Source organism: Pseudonaja textilis, chromosome 2 (genome assembly GCF_049901715.1).
Source record: "Pseudonaja textilis isolate UNSWEBS1 chromosome 2, rPseTex1.2, whole genome shotgun sequence".
NCBI lineage: Eukaryota > Metazoa > Chordata > Lepidosauria > Squamata > Elapidae > Pseudonaja > Pseudonaja textilis.
This window is the reverse complement of record NC_141991.1, coordinates 183,605,938-183,626,090: the sequence shown is the minus strand read 5'-3', so window position 1 is coordinate 183,626,090 and position 20,153 is coordinate 183,605,938. Positions and strand designations below refer to the sequence as shown.

At 40.3% G+C, this 20,153-nt stretch overlaps 1 protein-coding gene across 4 annotated transcripts in view; it reads left to right on the top strand.

Annotated features, from left to right (window-relative positions):
- The window catches only part of SH3GL2 (SH3 domain containing GRB2 like 2, endophilin A1), a 93,946-nt gene extending 78,818 nt beyond the window's left edge, over positions 1–15,128 (top strand). For all 4 annotated transcript variants that reach the window (XM_087926582.1, XM_087926583.1, XM_087926581.1 and 1 more), the window contains 6 exons: positions 263–406; positions 1,212–1,345; positions 4,475–4,633; positions 7,350–7,453; positions 11,284–11,408; positions 13,231–15,128. In XM_087926582.1, coding sequence (XP_087782708.1) covers positions 263–406; positions 1,212–1,345; positions 4,475–4,633; positions 7,350–7,453; positions 11,284–11,408; positions 13,231–13,433 — 869 coding nt within the window. In that variant the 3' untranslated portion in view covers positions 13,434–15,128. The remainder of the gene's footprint in view (positions 1–262; positions 407–1,211; positions 1,346–4,474; positions 4,634–7,349; positions 7,454–11,283; positions 11,409–13,230) is intronic.
- Positions 15,129–20,153: the final 5,025 nt, after the last annotated feature.

The following is a 20,153-nucleotide window of genomic DNA, read 5'->3' as shown; positions in this document are numbered from 1 at the left end:
ACAGTGGTAGCACCATAGTTGTTTCCATCAACCTTTTTTTCCAATGTATGCTCTTAAGTTACCACCATTATAAAAAAACTTATCCATTTCTGGGTCTGAAGAGTGCTGTCATGCCTACTTAGAAGGAAACTAAATTCCCCCATGGCTTAAGAATGTTTTCTGAGATCTTTTATGTGAGTTTTTGTGTCATTTACAGGCATGATTCAGTTTCCCATCTGCCTGGTTTATTGTCTCTGCTGATTAGTTTCCTCTCTGCTTGTAGCCTCCAGAGCCAAACTCAGCATGCTCAACACCATGTCTAAAATTAGAGGCCAAGAAAAAGGACCGGGGTATCCTCAGGCTGAAGCTCTGCTTGCAGATGCCATGCTAAAATTTGGGAGAGAACTTGGAGACGACTGCAATTTTGGTAACGTTGGCTTTGTTGTGTTCCTGCTTTTAAAAGTAATAAAACTTTGATTGGATTTTGCCAATATCAGGCCGCAGATACCAGAAACCTTACTGGAGTGTTCATTTTCTTGCTTTGATATGCCAGAAGTTTCTCTTGTTTGCAGTCCAGTGCATTGGGATTAAAGCTCCAATCATACACACAGTACTCAATTCAAAGGGCAGTGATTATACTGTATTTACTTTTTGTTTAGATTCCTCCGTTGGCCTTGTCCAGTAGCTTTTGGGAAATGAAAAGTTATGTTTTTTAATTAAGTCTTTACCAAAAGCATGTGCAGAATTTGTCAACTAAGAATGGAATGTTCTGGAACACTCAGGAATATTCTATTTGCTTTCAGACCGTGCTAAATCTCTTCCTTCCCACTTTCTGTCTTGGGCACAGTTCATCAGTTTTAAAAGTAAATTCTCTAAACCAGAAGCTGTTCATGGTGTTCCAGACACGATATTCTAGGTGAAACAGACCAATCCGTTCAGTTCACTGATCAGCCAACTTTTAGCACATCTCTAATTCACTACTGAAGTCTTGGATAATCATTTGGAGCAAATGTATGCTCTGAATATGAGGCAAGCAATACTTTATAGGGGGGACATTATCCTATTTATTATTGGAGAGCAATATCCAGTGGTCTGATGATATCACTGAGGACAGGGACGAATTTTCCAGGCAGATTTTTTGTTTTTGTTTGGAGATGGAGAAAAAATATTCTTGGATCAATTTAAATTAAAATAAAAGCATTTCTGGGTTGTTGTTGTTGTTTTCTTTTTAGGCCCAGCTTTAGGTGATGTTGGAGAAGCTATGAGGGAGCTGTCTGAGGTGAAGGATGCTTTGGATATTAATGTGAAGCAGAATTTCATTGATCCGTTGCAAAATCTTCATGACAAAGATCTGAGGGAAATACAGGTATTGCCACAAATAGGATTTTGTTATAGAATTAGCTGGACGTTACAACAGGAGCAGATCTATTGTGATAGCAGAGATGGTATGATTTCTGAACTGGCAGGCCCCAAAACCAAGAGCCTCAGTCTTGCCAGGGTTTAGTTGAATTTTGTTGTTCCCCATCTAGGCCCTCATAGCCTCCAGGCACTGGGAAAAGGCATCGGCATTGCTTAATTTGCCAGGAACAGAAAAGTGTTAGATATCATCAACATAGTGATGATATCTCACGCCATAATGACAGATGAGCTCACCCAGCAGCTTCATGTAGATGTGAAAGAGGAGTGGAAAGAGCATCAAAACGTACAACTTCCTGTCCAGAATGATTTCTTAAATGATTACTTCTACTCCATTAAAAAATGAAATCAAAATGCATGCTTAGCAATAAAGCTGAAAATTGCGACAATGGAAACTGTTATATTTATTGTACTGTTTATTTTTTAAAAAACTTTAAAAAGTAGGGACTTATACTTTCCATTAAAAAAATCTTAAAATAAAAATATTAGCATGGGATGCCTCTGAGTGAATATGTCAGTCAACTACTACTACTACTACTACTACTACTACTACTACTACTACTTATTATTATTATTATTATTATTATTATTATTATTATTATTATTACTATTGTTGGTAAAATCATGAACATTTTTGTTTTTGTAATTCAGTAAAAAAATAAGTTTCTGACCTTGGATATTAAGGATTTAGTTTGTTATTCATTTGAACAGCACTTTAACTTAGTCTATTTTCCTTTATCTGGAGAGAGTTCCTCCTATCTTATGAGTTAGGTTTTATTTAAGTCACTCAACAAATTTGTTTGCGTCTTACCTTAACTTAAAGTACTATTTTCTACATGTCCATTTTTTTAAATTATAAATGCTCAGCAATTTTCACTTGTTCAGAACTTGTCTTTGAAAAGATAAGTTTGTTCTTGCTTGGAAATAAATAGCACCATTCTTAATTATCATTATTACCAATCTTAGTTAAACGCGGTGTAATAAAAGTATCAACCTGGGGCAATGGTGGGATTCAGCCATTTCACACCAGTTCAGATGAACTGGTTGTTAACTTACAGCCACCACCCCCACCACCCCCACCTGGCTATCAAAGTGAATCCTGGGCACTGAGCTGCAATGGAGAAATGGGCCGCAGAGCGGCTGGTGCAAAGGAAGGAGAATGCCACTTTCCCTCATTTTTTTTTGCCTTGCTCTTTCTCTTTCCCTCAGACTGGCCGCTCCATTGCCCATTTCTCCCCTGCAGCACAGCATCCAGGATCCACTTTGATAGCTGGGGGGGTGGGCGGGGTGGATAATTTAACAACTGGTTTGCCGAGGGACAGGTTGGCCAGTGCGGGAGGCTCATCCTGCATGTGCGGCAGAACTGGAGGATGATGATGGGCCATGTCACCCATGACAGCCAACCTGACCCTGGGCGAACCAGTTAAATTATTTCGATCCCACTACTGACCTGGGGTAGTACGTTCAGAGTATTGCAACATAAATTCAAGCACCAGAAAAGTAAACAGAGATGGCTGAGGCTTCATTTAACTTCTTTACAACACATAAAGTAAATTTTACAAAACCAGCTGTAGATTTCTCCAACATGGAGCAAACTTGAAGCAGGCATGTTACAGGTTCAGAGCAGAACAGCAACTCAGGAGCTCAGAAACAATTTCACTTTAGTTCAGCAGGCAAGCAAGACACACAGCAGAGGAAAGAAGCAGTTTCATTGTCAATAGGCAGACTCAGAGCTTAATATAGAGCCACACCTAGGCTACTTCTAGTTTCAATTTCCAAACAGTCCTCATTGGCTGACTTAGCTGCTATGCCTATTAATGAACAGCCTGACCTTGTTACCATGCTCTATTCCAGTTCATGAATATACTCTGACATAGTAGTTAAAGGCACTGGGAGAGTATGAATTCTAGTCCTTGTTAAATCTGATTTGACTCCATAGTTGCCTGTACCTGCTTTTGCTCCCAGTGTTGCCAAACAGTGACAGAGTAGGTAGGTGAATTCCTAAGGAGGGAGTCTATGGAATACAAGTAAACCATCTGTTGCCTGAGAGACATTATCTGTTGTGGCCCGCCAGCAGCCAGCAAAGCAGCAGATTCGGACAGTGAGGAGGTTGGGGAGGAACATGGGCCAGTCTTGGAGTCTTGGGAAGGCTCTGATGAGTGCTCTGTGTCAGAGGCAGAGATGGGGCCACAGCCATCTGATAGTTATCAGCTGCCTTTGGAGTCGAACATCAGCAGAAGGATAGCTGGAGCCTGTTGCCAGTGTGTGCATGCACAGAGCTGCCAGAAGAAGGGAACAGCTTAGGAACAAGGATCGAGTTAGGAGTAAAGCTACAGGTGGACGATGAATGGCCCCCTCATAGGGAATAAAAGAGGAGCGAAGGGAGAGTGGGGTTTTGCAGGAGACAATTAGTTCATTTGGGTGAAGATCTGTTCCTGCATTCTTGCCAAGTATTGTCTGCTACAATGTGGCCTCTGAAAGATATCAGCCTGGCAAATTCTCCAAGTCTGATAAAGGTCTGTAATTGTGAAATATCTTGAAAGACTGTTGGTCGGGACTTTGCTGGAGAGGAATTCACTGTAAACTAAATAAATGGGGTTTATCGGGACGAGGAGTCAGCTTCGTGCTGTTGGGGAAGCCTAGGTCAGAACATTATCTAACAAGGTCAAGTGATGAAGAACATTTTGACCGAAGCAGACAGCTTTTCCCAAAGCAAAAGAACTGAACTCAATTGTTGAACTATGGGCGGCCCAGAGACGAAAAGGGAAGTTACCTATGTGGGTTTTTGTGGAAAAAAATCCCAAAATTGACTTTGCTTCTGCCGTACCTAGAGGGATTTTTTGAATAAAGCTACACATTTGGTTAATCTAAAGAAACTGGACTTCCTTTTGTTGAATGAGCCAAATGGGATAATTGACATTCCTGACTTATGCACAAGGACAGCTGAAGTAAACTTGGTATAGTCACTGTTTCTCAGGCCTAGGATGGAGACACAGTGATCAACTACTTCAGAAGAGTCATGGGTTGATTTGATAAAGAGGATTGATAAAGCTGTGGTTCTTTTTCTACTCTTTTTCAGCACCATCTTAAAAAAATGGAGGGCAGGCGCCTAGACTTTGATTACAAGAAGAAAAGACAAGGCAAAGTCCCAGATGAGGAGATCCGGCAAGCTCTAGAGAAGTTCGATGAATCGAAAGAGATTGCTGAATCCAGCATGTTTAATCTGCTGGAGATGGATGTGAGCAAATCTTTCCCTATCATTTTTTAAAAATTTTTGGACTGTTTTTAAAAAAATTATTAATAGCAATTCAAAACTTGGTTAAAGAACATATTTCTCTGGTCTTGTTTCCCTAGACATTGTTCCGTAAGTGTGTAGATCTGGTTTTCAAAGGCAAAATATTACATTGGTGTTTCTCAACCGTGGCAGCTTTAAGACGTGTGGATTTCAACTCCCAGCTTTGCTGGCTGGGGAATTCTGGGAGTTGAAGTCCACACGTCTTAAAGCTGCCAGGGTTGAAAAACCCTGTCTTACATAATAAGTGAAATGTGGTTTTCCTAATAGAAAAGCGTTTTGCATTTTGGAATTCCAGAGGCAAGGTTTGCAAACATGTTTTTTTAGGTGAAATTGGCACTCTCAGTAAATTCTTCTACTTGCTATCAATTTTCATGTGAATGACATTTTGGAGGAAGACTTGGACACCGTTTGGACTCAACCAGAAGCCCCACAGATCACAGCATAAATATGAATTATTTGAATAGTCTTGATATTCCACAGTGACTTGGTTCCAAGTCTAAAAATACCTATGGTGAAAAATAATGGTGACATGCCTCAAAAATTCTTCAAGACGGATAGATTGTCATATTGCTCTACCCCCTTCAGTTTCGTGTGCGCAAATAAGTCAAGGTTGAAATAAATTGAATTATATATATAATATCTGAACATGCTGGAACCAAATTCAATTAATTATATAGCAGGTTCACAGTATTTCTTATTCTCCACTGAAACCGGATATATAGGGTTCAATCAAGCTAACAAATTCCAGTCTGGTCAGACTAAATCCACACCAATATGAAGTTTCACATGTTTTCTGGAAAAAGAATGACAACTATCCCCATGAGACACTTCCAATTTTGCCTCCACTGAAACCCAGAACGATGAAAATGCTCTGGGCTTTGCTTCAGCCAGACCATAATTCTACACTTTACTAGCGTGGAAAAGAAATACTTTTTTCAGGTCATCCTCGACTTACAACTAAGGTTGGGACCCGAATTTCCATTGCTAAGCAAGCTGGTTGTTAAATGAGTCGGGCCCGAAATTTTTTGCCATGGTTGTTAAGTGAACCACTGCCGTTGTTAAACAAACCTGGCTTCCCTCCTTGACTTTGCATGTTGGAAGCTGGCTGGGAAGGTCACGGATGACGATCACATGACCCTGGGAGGCTGTAACTGATCACCTGACCCATGGGGATGCTGCTACAGTCACAAGTGTGAGGACTGGTTGTAATTCAGGGCCCTTGTAATTTCGCGAATAATCACTAAATGACTCTAAAGCAGAGTTGTCCAATTTTGGCAACTTTTAAAACCTGTAGATTTCAACTTCCCGAATTCATGCTGATTGGGGAATTCTGGGTGTTGAAATCCTCAAGTCTTAGTTGCCAAAGTTGGACTTCCCAGATCTAAAGACTTCTTCATCAGCTGGTTTGGAGAACTATTCATGTTGGGGAGGACTCCAACAGGCCAAGTATATAATGCCTCTGAATTGGTAAGCTAAATTGAATAGGTCATCCATTAAGACAGTTTTCTTTGTTAATACTGGTGACTTTGATTAAATGTATGAATTGTTTTTATTTGCATGTGAACAGCAATAGTCTTGCATAGTCAGGCTTCTTTAAAAAACAACAACTAGACTTGCCACATTGTATGCATGAATATCAAGACTCTTTTATAAATAAGGCATAATTAATCTGCATTAAGTGTTTTTGTATATGCACACTTGCTTATGAACATAAGTGACTTGTTGGTTAAAGCGAAGTAAACCCTATATCATACTTTAGACACGACTTTTTAGGTAGCCCTCCAGAAAATTCCTAGTAATAAGAATCTGAACATTAGCTATCCTTTTTAATAGTCCTAGTGAAAAAGATTTCTCCCTCCCCCCCTCTCTCTCCCTCCCTTTCTCTCCCTCCCCACCCTCCCTCTCTTTCTCTCCCTCCTTCCCTCTCTCTCCCTACCCACCCTCTCTCCCTCCCTCCCTTTCTCCCTCCCTCCCTCTCCCTTCCCACCCTTTCTCCCTCTCTTTCTCCCTCCCTCCCTCTCCCTCCCCACCCTCTCCCTCCCTCTCCCTCCCTCTTCTCCCTCCCCCACCCTCCCTCTCCCTCCCTCTCTCTCCCTCCTCTCTCTCTCTCTCCATCCCTTTCTCCCTCCCTCCCTCTCTCTCCCTCCCCACCCTCTCTCTTTCTCTCCCTCCCTCTCTCTCCCTCCCTCTCTCTCCCTCCCTCTCTCTCTCCCTCCATCCCTTTCTCTCTCCCTCCCTCTCTCTCCCTCTCTCTCCCTCCATCCCTTTCTCCCTCCCTCCCTCTCTCTCCCTACCCACCCTCTCTCCCTCCATCCCTCTCCCTCCCCCCACCCTCTCTCCCTCCCTCCCTCCCTCCTCCACCCCCTCTCTCCCTTTCTCTTCTTTCCTCCCCCTCCCCTCTCTTTCTCCTCTTCCCTCCCTTCCCTCTCTCTCCCTCCCCCTCTCCCCACTTTCTCTTCTTTCCTCCCCCTCTCCCTCTCTTTCTCCCTCCTTCCCTCCCTCTCTCTTTCTCTCCATCGCTGGAGGTTTTTTCAAAACTAGACTGGACAGGCATTTGACTGGGGTAGTAGAAGGCCTCTTGCCTTGAATGGAGGGTTGGACTAGAAGACCTTCGAAATCCCTTCCAGCCCTGTGATTTTATGTTCTGTATTCTCTGCAGATTGAACAAGTGAGCCAGATTTGTGCACTAGTACAAGCCCAGCTGGAATACCACAGGCAAGCCACAGAGATTCTCCAACAAGTCAGTCTCAAGCTGGAAGAAAGGTAGCAAAAAGTGAACAGAAATATTTGGGCACATGTTTTTTATATATCAGGGCTGTAAACTTGAGATGGGGAGCAGCTTTCCATGGATTATAGAACAGAATACATAGATACATTTAATTCTATTTTAGGGCCTGGACAGGATATATTTTGCAACAGTATTCCAGCGAAAATACCTTCCCATAGTGCTCCATTGTTTTTTTTCCCCCAGGCTGATAAAATATTCTCAACACATGTTTACCTGCACTTTTTGATTCTTTTCTTGCTCGCTGATTCTGCCCAATCTTTCTGAAATTATTCTGCTTCTCCTTTTCTTGCAGTTGGACTCAAGCGATGTAATGCAATTAGGCCTTCAAAGCTCCATTTTCCAAGTTCTACTTAGACATTAAAGAAAAGGAAATGATTTGTTCCAATATGAACCAAATAGGATTCCGCTGTCTTTTTTCACTGTCTAGCAAGCTTGTTTGCTTGGTTATTTTTTGGATGGATTTTAAATCTTACTTCAATTCTATATAGTTCTGGTGTTATTTTCCCTTTAGTCTTGATTATAATGATTTGTATGGAGAGCTGTCTTTTTTATGAGATTTTCTGAAAAAATTTTTCAGGATTTTTGTCAATCGTTTCAGACTATTTCGAAGAATCTTTTCCAGCGTGGTGGAGGGGGCTCAAGAATTTATAGGCAGGTTAAGTGGTTGTTCAGGGCATATACAGGAATTTATAGACATCATCTTGAAATAATTATAAAAAAATAATTTTGCAACTTAATTTTGCAGGGTTTTACAGATATAGAACCATAGTTTTTAAACTTAAAATCTTATTTTCCTATCCTAACCCTACCTAGACTTTAACTATCATCTATCACAGTTTAAAGACATGTTGTACAAGTCTGTTGTTTAGTTAAATTATCATGGATTTTGACAAGGCTTAAACAATATATATTTGCCTACGCGCTTCGAATCAGCCTGATGCAGACTTTCTATATCAGAAAAAGCTGCTCTTGACATTAACCACAATGGACAAGTCCACTCTATTGGATTCCATCAAAAGAAATATCAGGAAATTAAGTGAGCTTAGCAATCGGTATAGCCTCAGCCCTCATTGAAATGGGAAATGTTACTTCTAATTCTTTAAGCAGAAGCTCAGGTTTCTGTTTAAAGAAAACAGGTTTGTAACAATCAGACCTTCAATAGAGAGTAAATCCTATAGTTATAAAACTTCAACTACAACTACCATGTTCTTTGACAAAAAAGACCAGGTATCTTGAAATATCTTCTGCATGCAATGCCTTGGAGTCGGGACCAAAAACTGACGTTACGGATAAATGTTTAGAGATTCCCTAAGGAAAGCAATTAGGGCACTTTTCGTTCAGACTTGTTTCTGGACCAGTAAAAAAAAAAAACATGGGAAAATCCCTTTGCCAAAGAACATTAAAATAGAGTTAGGAATAGGAGTAGAGTTAGGATTAGGATTAGGTCTCCTTGGAATCAGGGCTGAAAATTGATGTTACGGATAGATTCTTATAGGCTCTCAAAGATAAAGTGACTCTGATAGCTTTTGTTTAGGACTTCTTTCTGGGCCTGAGTAACATGTATGGGGAAATCCCATTGACAATAAAAATGAAACTAGGTTTAGGATTATGGTTTGGGTTAAGGTTAGGTCTCTTTGGAGCAGTGGTGAGCTGCTGGATGGTCGGCAAGGTATGGGCGAGCCCCTAGCTGTGATTTCTGGCTGGGCCTGCCCACTGGCCCTTGTACTATGCTTTTCCTAAATAACTAACTTTCCCCCAACCCAGGCTGCCCTGGTGAGTTCTGCGCCACCCTGCTGTACTCACTGGAGTGGCCTGAGTCGATTAACTGCCTGTTTGAAGCTGCGTTTCAGCCCCAAAGCGGCGCATGCGCAACCAGCGATCCCCTTGTCAACGAAAGTGCAGCCCACCTCTGCTTTGGAGTCAGGCCCAATAATGGATATTAGGGACAGAGTCTTCAAGATTCTCTAAGGAAAGAGACCCTGACAGCTTTTCATTCAGACTTCTTTGGGAACCACAATAAAATACATAGGAAAATCCCATTGCCAGTGAAAATGAAACTGGAGTTGAGGATGTCGCTTTCTTTAGAGGACCTCTAAGAATCTATCCCTAATTTCACTTTTTGACTCTGATTCTAAAAAAGAGCTAATCATAACTGTAACACAGCCTAAACCTTGTTTTATTTTGTGAATGGGATTTTCCCATGTATTACTGTACTCTATAAATATGTCTGAGCAAAAAGCAGTCACGTTCTCCTTCCTTATAAAACCTCTAAGAATCTATTCCTAATGTGAGTTTTCGACCGTGACCCCAATGACAGCTAATCCTAAATCTATCCATAACCCTAACCCTAATTTCATTTTCATCGGCAGAGGCGTTTTCCCATGTATTTTCCTGTGCTCCACAAACGTGTGTGAATGAAAAGCTGTCACATTCTCTTTCCTTAGAGAAACTCTAGGAATCTATCCCTAACATCAGTTAATAGCCGTGACTCCAAAGAGAGCAAACCCTAATTGTAAGCCTATTCTTAACCAAGCTCTAAGTCCATTTCAATTTTCAATGGGATTTTCCCATGTATTTTACTGTGCTCCACAAACAAGTCCAAAACAGAATCTGTCGTGTTGTTTCCTTACTTAGAGAACCTCTAAGAATCTATTCCTAACATCAAGTTTCAGCACTGACTCCATTGAGAGCTAACTCTATTTAATCTGAATCCTAGCTTTTCTTTCGTACTTCTTTTAGGACCACGGTAAAATTCATGGGAAAATCCCATTGTCAAAGAATATTAAACCTGAAGGAACTGCAGTCAGGAATTTCTGGGCTTTCTTAAAATTTAACGATGTTATTTTACAAGTAAGGTAGCCGAAGTGTAGCCTAAGGTTCTCTTAAGCAGAGATTCAGCTGAACAGTTCAAATAAGAAAGTCTTACTGAAAACCCTCGTAACTCAGATACCGGCTTTCTGGATAGTTGGGAGATAAATACTTTGGTAGAGCTGAGAATAAAGTCCAACCTGATTCTGTACAAGAAATGTTTATGATCTGGCCTCTTGTTTTCCAGCATATAATGGTCTCAACAAGCAGCCACAATCAGATTTCGTCTGAGCTTACAAATCATCATTGTCTTTTAATGACCACATAATCCCTTGTGGGGTGGAGTGTGGGCAACCGGAGCTGAATGTTTACTGGCCGAATGCCCTTACTGTCATCAGTGCAGAGTTATATTCAGCAGATATAATCTCAATGTGAAATATCTGCTTCTACCTAGGATCGAACTCACAGCCTCCTTATTGTGAGGCGAGAGGTCCACCTCTAGGCCACCGCACCACTCCCAGTCCCACCTTTACAATACATAGATTCCTCAATGATGTATTTCATCCACTCTTCATTGTTAAGGAGAACCTGTAAGATACCTTCCCTATGCACTGAAATAAATTCAATGTATGACATTGGCATTTGTATCAAATTCAAGGTATATATCAAACTGGTGAAAAGATAGTTCAAGATAGAAGACTAAACTAAATTTGTCCTCTGTCAAGATGTCCAGGAAAATCCTTTGAATGTGAATCAAATATAGCCTTGATATATTTGTACAATTTATGCATTGGGGGCAGATCACTATGATATTCAGTTTTAGGGCCAAAAGAATGAAGATGACAGGGTTCAAAATCAGGCAAAGTTTTACATGAGGTGCTGTAGTAGTAGGCTTGCTTGTAGACTTGCTGGTTATGAAAATGCAAAAAAAAAAAAAATAGACTTAGTGGATTAAAATTGGATTAGTTCAAATTAGTAACTGCTCATTTTCTAACAGAATAAAAGAAACATCGGTTCAGACCAGAAGAGAATATCAGCCAAAGCCCCGGATGACCTTGGAATTAAGTGACAATAATCAGCACAATGGAGGGCTCTCTAATGCTACCACTCCTAAGCCTTCAGGTAAGAATGGGAAAAGAGGAGGTGAACAAGAAATGTCAAAGAAAATTTCTGTATTTCTCATAGCTTCGTTGGATTCCAGTTTGGAGGAGAAGTTGGAACTGGGACCGTCTGACAAGGATGGCACAGTCCCATCCGAATGTGTAGACAGTCTAGGGGAACTCAACTCCCAGAGCCACCTGGCAATTAGGGGAAGGGGGGAAGAGCCAACCGGATGGGGTTGTAGATCGGCTTGTAGGAGCAGATCAGCTACAGAAAGCCAATGGAGATAACAGGCTCCTGACCACCCCTGACAAGGAACAGCTGCCTCTCCTGCCCGATCTGTGGATGAGAAGAGCAGAGTGGAGGGAGGCATAGAGGAGGTCAGTGAGGCTGCTCACGAGGAAGCAACCCTGTCCCTCTCCACAAGAAACAACTGGGGAAGGGTGATTTAACCAGATACTGGGGGAAGGTGTATTTGTCAGGAATACCTCTTTGCTTTGATGTGCCCCTTCCCAGGTTTTGTGAATATTTCCTAGAGACTTGTGGACTGCATTTCTTGCCTGTGGACTCTAGACTTGGCTCTCTGATTTTGGACTGTTGGAGTGTGCTTTGGTTTCTGGAACTCTGGACTTGTGTTGTGGCCTTGGTACTTGTGGGTTACTTCCCTCTTTGCCTCATGAGTCGGCTAGGACTTAGGTTATGTTATGTTCACGGAACCAGGAAATTCAAACTGAGGGGGAAACTGAGGAATGGGGCGGAGCTTTTCTAGCACCATTGGTGGGTCATTTGATGCTGAATTAAGTGTGCAATAAATGGACTCTACTTAAACTTAGCCAGCTTGACTTGGGTCAGAGCAGAACTCTTCCTTTCTCTGGAGGAATGCCTCTGACCGCGGGGCCCTTGAAATACTGGGGTGGGGGATTAAATGATTTTGAAATATTAGATAAGATTCATGAGATTCACAAAACCATCTGAGGGTAGATGATCCATTTCCTTTGTTCCTTTCATAGAATGTCTTGTATCAAAGAAAAACTATCTAGGTGGCTGGTCCTTGACAGATATCAAAAAGCTAAGTAAAATTGGACTAGTTAATATTGAGAAGATACTACCAGGCCAAATAGAGGTAAGAAAGGAGAGTTAAGATGGATTCAGTTTCATCTCAAGTATTTGAGGAGGAATTAACTTTAATTCCGAGGAGGCTTTCCTATTACAAAAAGTAATCTCTCTGAAAGGATTATAGAATTTTAAAGTGTGGATGGCTGTTAGACACTGGTAACATTTCATTCTTGCATAAATAGCATTTGTTGTAGCGGTATCTCATTTTCAATTCCACCCAATCATTTGTAAAGGCGTACAAATTGCATTGTGATCCACAAGGGCTGAGAGAATACAGTTAGCTGCTAAAGGATAACACACAGGCAGGACAAGGCATCATAGACCGGTATTGTGATGTTCTTCAAATAATATTACAATGTAATGTAGTAATAATATAACATAACATAATATAAAATATATCATTTTAAGGTAAGTATTGCGATAATTTACAAGAAAGCGAGGCATAAACCAGTTTTAAAAAAAAAGCTTTTTTAAATAACCAGAATATATTCAGGACTTAAAATTATTATAATAAGATAGACATAAAGTATCTAGAAGAATAAAGTCTTCCCCTGGTCCTGATGTTAGCATAAACCAGGCAGGTAACATTCCACAATCATAGGTACCTAATCATGACTCCGTTTCCTGTTGCATTTAATGCCCATTCACTATGCAGTGCTGTGTCTTGTAGCTGCCTTTAGTAAGCGCCATGTTTCTCTCTTTCCTCTCTTTTTTCCTTTCCACACAGGTGGCGTGGCCATGGATCAGCCGTGTTGTCGAGCTCTGTATGACTTTGACCCTGAAAATGAAGGGGAGCTTGGTTTTAAAGAAGGCGATGTCATCACCCTCACTAACCAGATTGATGATAACTGGTACGAAGGCATGATTCATGGGCAGTCTGGCTTCTTCCCCATCAATTATGTGGAAATTCTTGTTCCTTTGCCTCATTAGGGTAGCCCATCCGTCTATCAAAATTATTGTTTCTCCTAATTAATAATAATAATAATAATAAAGTAATTCGTTGATACCACTGCTTTTGAAAAATTAAGAAACCAATAAACGAAATGGCTGTTTATTCCACATCACAACTACAAACTGCATCGGCCCCACAGATAATATTTGATTTTTGTGTCACCCTGCCACAGAGTGGTGATGTGTAGTATTTTCTCAAGGCATTTGCAGCCAGACAAACGTGGGATGTCCAGGTTATTCCTTTGGTTGCTACAGAGATGTCTATGCAGTGCTGGGGTGAGAGTGTGTGGCAATTAATGGTGTAACTCGGTCTTAATATTTGTGGAAAGAAAGCAGCTGAGTGATTGGGGAAGATAAAGCATATCACCATTCTTTCATTTTTTCTTCTCTTTCCACAAAGAAGAAGGGGGGAAGGACAAACACGGCCTTGGGTATTCCACCTTTCCCTTTCCAAACAGTGTGTTTCATGCAGGCCTAATTATTGCTAACTGGCTTTTTCGTGTTGTCTTATCTCAGAAATGATTTGAGTGCTGGAGAAACTGCGAAACGTATATTCCAGTTGCTTTACACATCGGCCACCACTGCTCTGTACTTGCTATATTCCAGGTGTGGTGGAAGGTATCTAGGAATCTATTAGTAGGTTTTGTGTGTGTGTGTACAATTGTGTTTTCATTCACAATTGTCTAACACTAGCAACAACGACAAAATTCTGCCTAAAAGTTGCTGACGTGAGGAGAATTGAGGGTAACCAGCGGCCATTTTAAAGTGAAAGGGACCTGCTGATTGCTAGCGCTCAGAACAAATTCTTATGCTTAGTGTGCGCAAAGGCTCCTTGTTTTGTTTTGTTTTTAATTCTAAATGTTTTAGCTCTTACCTGGCTCTGGTTGGTGAATCTGGGGTTCTAGTTAAAATAATAAATAAAATAATAATAATATTACTAAACTTTTTAGTCTGCCAGCCCCATTTTAGATTGTCAATTCAAGAGCTGTTCGAAATCCAAGGCTTTTTAATAGCATCCAAAAGTTAATGCAGGAAAGATTAACTTTGGAGGATAGCCTATGTGCTTGCTTAGAAAGCTTCAATATTAAAAGCACAATGCCAGCAGAAGTCAATCATACTTGGAGAAAACATTTTAAAAACAACATTCAACTGTGTAAAATCTAGGCACAAGAAGTATAATTTTAAACGTCATGAACCCTTTATTCTATATATTTACTAATAGTAATAAGCAACGTACACCATGTAGTTTTATTTTCATCTACCTTGTGTTCTTTGAACATCATTTGTGTATATTCTGCCCTCAGTGAGGACTAAATAATAACAGATTTTTTGTGTGTGTATGTCTGTGCTTAGGAATTACAGTGACATACAGTTACACACACAAACACATTTAATTATTTTTCTCTCCATGCTGTCCTGTATGCATTTATGTGCCACTTCCTCCAGTTGGGGTGTGAAATGTTGTCTAGCTGGTTCATTGTTGTTTCATTTGAATTACCCAGAATTCTGTTTCTCTATATAAATCTGTATATAAACCTTCTTGTGCTGCTTCAGATGTGCCACTTCAGTATTGGACCATGTGAAATGAAGGAAGTCCTTTTGCTTTTCATGTATAAACTATACCATGAACAGTGTTGTTCTTTCAAATAAAAATGCTGATTGACAAGCCACAATGATTATGCTTGCTTTTTCTTCATTAATATTGGCGTTTGATCATACCAGACGGCCTCAGTTTCCTCTCCAAGACGCCTCCAAGTAGTCTTTGGGTTATGATGGCAATTTGGGACCAGGACTGCCACTGGTAAGTGATGGGACCATAAAATGTGAAATCATGGGACTACCCCACTAATCAGTGACAATCATGGCAGTCCTCATTGCCATCGTAATCCCAAGCAGTAGCAAGGGTGGCACTCCCAGGTAAGCGGCATGGGGGTGGGACAGTGGAAGGGGGGGCTGACCATTGGGGAGGCCATGGTCACCAGTTGTGCACAAATGCAGGAAAGCTGAGAGAATGGACGGCAGTTTTCTTTAATAAAGAAGAACATTTGTAACTCAGAGTTGACATGAGGGGTCCTTGGTGCTCTCTGAGCTTGCTTGTTTTCTTGAAGGTGTTTCATTTCATTAGTCATTCATAATTAGCACTGTTGATGTTACCTAGTTTGGGTGATGAAACGCCTGCAGGGAAAGAAGCAGGCTCAGAGAGCGCCAAAGACCCCTCAGTTTTCTTTAAGCTATAATTAAAAAGCAGATCTCTTTTTCTCTCTCTGAAGATTTTTCCACCACTAGAGTAGAAATGAAGTCCAAGTTCATTTGGCTCGGCTACTGCTAATTTAATAGAGGCGTTAAGGATTTCAGAAGAGCTGGGCTACATAGGGCCAATATCCTATCTCATGCACCTGAAGGCAGGACAAGAAGCAATGGATGGAAATCAAAGAGTGTATCAACCTAGAACTAAGAAGAAATTTCCAGACAGTTAGAACAATTAACCAGTGCCTCCCAGAAGTTGTGAATGCTCCAACACTGGAATTTTTAAGGAAGAAATTGGACAACCATTTGTCTGAAATTATACTCATGAATTATCCTACCAAAGCTGAGAGTTGGACTAGAAGACCTCCAAAATCCCTTCCAATTCTGTTATTCATCCTGTGAGCAAGCCTGATGGAAAATCCCAAATGCTAGACAGTATAATCTCAGCCTTCCACTTGTCTTCCCCAGGGACTGATACTGAGGGGCAATGGCAATTAGCTGCTGATATGGAAGCTAACATAGCAATTATGTCTACCATCCACTGCTTGTCTTTTGTGAACTTTTCAAATTCTATTTCAATCTTTCCAAGTTGATGGACCGGGGTCCCCAACCTGTGGGCCACAGCCCAGTCCCGGGCTGTGGCCTATTGGCCACCGGGCTGCATGAATGGCTGGCCAGTGTGCGTGCATACGCCCCTCCTCACTTGTGCTAGCATCACTACGAGTGTCACACAGGTGCTACCGGCTGCCAACCCAGAAAGGTTGGGGAACTCTGATCTACACCATGGGTTTCTGACATCTACAGCTTATTTGCTGACTGTCAAAGTATATACTTAATGTTTGTCTTGCCTCTTTTACCACTGAGTTTTTTTTTTTAATTGCCCTAATATTTTGAAAGAGAAAGATACAGTGGTCTAGTGGTTAAGGTACCAGACTAGAAACCCAGAGATTGTGAGTTATAGTCCCACTTTAGTCATAAAAGACAGCTGGATGATCTTGAGCAAGTCACTCTCAGCCCAATTCTACTCATAGCGTTGTTGAGGATGGAAGTGTGTCCTATATGCTCGCTACCTTGAGTTATTTGTAAAAATAATAAAAGCCAGGTACAAATAAATACGACGTGGGAAAATACCCGAACAAAGCTGAATACCATACATGTAAGTACCCACAAAAACTTAAGAATATATACATCATACATACATACACACACACACACACACACACACATATATATATATATATATATATATATATATATATATATATATATATATATATATATATATATATAAAACATAGTGTTTACCCAAGAGAAGGACAGATGTTCACAGTGTCATAATAATCTGCTTGAAACAATTGAAGGATGAATTTGCATTCTGTTTGGAGAGTCACACTGCACAAATTATACAAGACCTTTGTAAAAGGAGCAGATACACAAAAACCAGAGAATAGGGGAAAGCTACAATTCAATGGTTGAACTCAAAGGATTGTGCTGAAGTAACATTCTAACCCCTTCTCCACAAAAAATTGGATCACCTCAAGAGAGTACAGCATGCTGAGGGAACACCAAAAATATCAATTGACCCAGTAAACTGATTCTATGGGCATTACAGCTTAGTCTCAAACAAGCACGGTTGTGGTTCAACTAAGCCAACTTCAGCTCTGTTTGAGGAATATGAAAGTCCAATTGCTTTGTGGTACACTTGGGTCCTCTAAGAAATAGAGCTGGAGGAGGTAGAGCAGCCAAGCACATCACTCCATCCTAATCCTAATAGACTTCAGCTGCTAAGTCAGGCCAATAGGCTAGAAGCTTCAATGAAGCCCTGATACGCCTCTTGTGGATTGACTGGATTTCTTTAACCCTAAAATTTTGAAAAATCACATTTACTCTGATTATACCTATACCAAAACCACCACTGAGAAGATTTAGCCAGTTGAGTGGAATAAGCATTTACTTCAGACCATCCTAAGCCAATTTTCAGATTCCTCTATAGTATGGTGAATTTAACTGAATTTAATCAATTTAATTTCTATGTTGAGAACTTTGGTTTGCAAGGACAATTCCAGAGCAAAACCACAAAAAATATTATTTGAATGAAAATATCTAAAATTAAACTGCATATGTAAATGTTAAAAAGACAATTTCATTTCCATATTTTTCCCATGAATGAGAAAGACTGCATTAAGTGGTACTCTTTGTAGGGTTAAAAAAATGACCAGAATAAAGGACAAAAGTGAGTTTTTTAAACCTAAGAGCAGCTTTCTGAAATAAAGAACTATCTTTGTCATGAGGATTTATGGTCACTGTAATTTGTAAACACAGGGCAATTTAGAATTCCAACCATATAATATACTTCTTTTGTAATTTCAGAAATAGGTATAAAAATAAGTTGGTTGTCTTTTGTGTCATTCAAAGGAAACAAGTAAAATGACAATTAGGGTTTTTTTTACAAATTTCAATAGCAAAGTGTAATTTACTCCAAGTTGAAGTATTATAATAAGAGGTAGTTTTCTACTTTAAAAAATGAACATGTGAGGTAAGATCTATGATGCTCTTTCTTATTTCAGCATTAACTTGAACTGAGAATGTGTAAGAATAACATGTAACAGGGCAAAATTAGATTTACAGGTAATCGTGAATTTTGCCACATTTTATGACCTTTCTTACCACAAATATCGAGTGAATCACTGCAGTTGTTAAGTTAGTAACACAGCTGTTGACTTTGTCAGAACTTTGAAAAAGGTGATCACATGAACCCAGGATACTGCAACCATCATAAATATGAGTCAGTTGCCAAGCATTGGAATTTTGATCACACGATCAGGGGGATGCTGGAATGGTTGTAAGTATGAAAAATGGTCACTTTTTTCAGCGCCATTATAACTTTGAATGGTCACCAATCAAACTGTTACAAGTCAAGGACTACCTGTACTTAGTCAAATTTGGGACATTTTTATACCCCCTTTTATTGTAACCTAACCATGTAAGTTAGGGTTGTCTAACTCTAACGCTAAATGATTTGTGCGAATGTAGCTAGATATCTGTAGTGCAGATGTGTCAAACTCACGTCATCACGTGATGAATGATGACTTTTCTCCCTTCGCTAAAATGGGTGGGCGTGGCCAGCGCGTGACGTATCTGACCTGCAGGTCGCAAATTGACACCTGCTGTAGAGGAAAAACTACTGGTAATATTCTCTATTTTTTAATTTTTTATTTCCTCTTGTTGGCTTTGAGCTACAGAGTGAAAGTACGTACAGACGGGTGATGCAGTCATAGACCTCACTGTGGTCTGTAAAGGTAAATTACTTATAGTAGGAGAAGTTGCTTGAAGGATGTCTAACTTTATACCACCTGGGAAGATGCAGGGCAATCAAAACAGCTGATTTTTATCCCTACATCCTTCAAGTCTGGGAATAGCTATAAATTGTAAAGTGATTATTTGTATGAAAGGCATATCCAGCTGTTCCTTGTTTGCAATGGTGGGCAAGCCAGCTACGCTTCAGTCAAGAACAGGACTGACAGAAGCTTGGCAATGGCCTGTGCCTACGTAAGGGAAAGTCCAGACTTTTGTTGCGGTGTTACTGTCTGCCACATGCAGGAATTCTGAAAATTTCCATACATTAGTTGAGGCCTGTCCCAAAGCTGCTTTTTCGGGAGGCAACTGGACTTTCTCATTTTTTCTTTTGAAGAATTTTCACTTCTCATCCAAAAAGCTTCTTCAGCTCTGACAGGATAGTGGGGAATGGAAGGATTTATATTCCTTGCAGACACTGGTAATCCTATCAGAGCTGAAGAAGCTTCTCGCTTGAAACTGCGAAACGTCTTCAAAGAAGAAAGAAAAAAACAGAAAGTCCAGTTGCTTCCTGAAAAAGCACTTTTAGGACAACCATGACCTGGATGACTGAGAATCTCTAAAGACCTTTAGTCCAGAATTGTATTGATGGCTAGCTGATTGGCTGGTGGGCCTTCCTTTGACTTTGTCATTTATGCTACACCTATGATTTGCTGACTTTACTTTTATTTTCAGAGTTTTGGGTTGCTGTGTAAATCATGTTCACTCCACTGAGGACATTAAAACAAGGGAAAGGAGGAGGAGGAGGAGGAGGAGGAGGAGGAGGAGAAGAAGGAGAAGAAGAAGAAGAAGAAGAAGAAGAAGAAGAAGAAGAAGAAGAAGAAGAAGAAGAAGAAGAAGAAGAAGAAGAAGAAGAAGAAGAAGAAGAAGAAGAAGAAGAAGAAGAAGAAGAGTCTTAATCAAGAATTTTCTGAGCTTTAAATGACAGAATTCTGAAAATCCAATGGGAATGTTTTTCAAATTAGGTAAATGGTTCATTGCTTTTTAAAAACATGGCTATTTTTTTTTAGAGATGAGTTCATATACAATGCATAGAACCACTCAGGCCACTATGCAACCATCTTTTAAAACATGGTTTGTTGACTGTGTCACATTTGT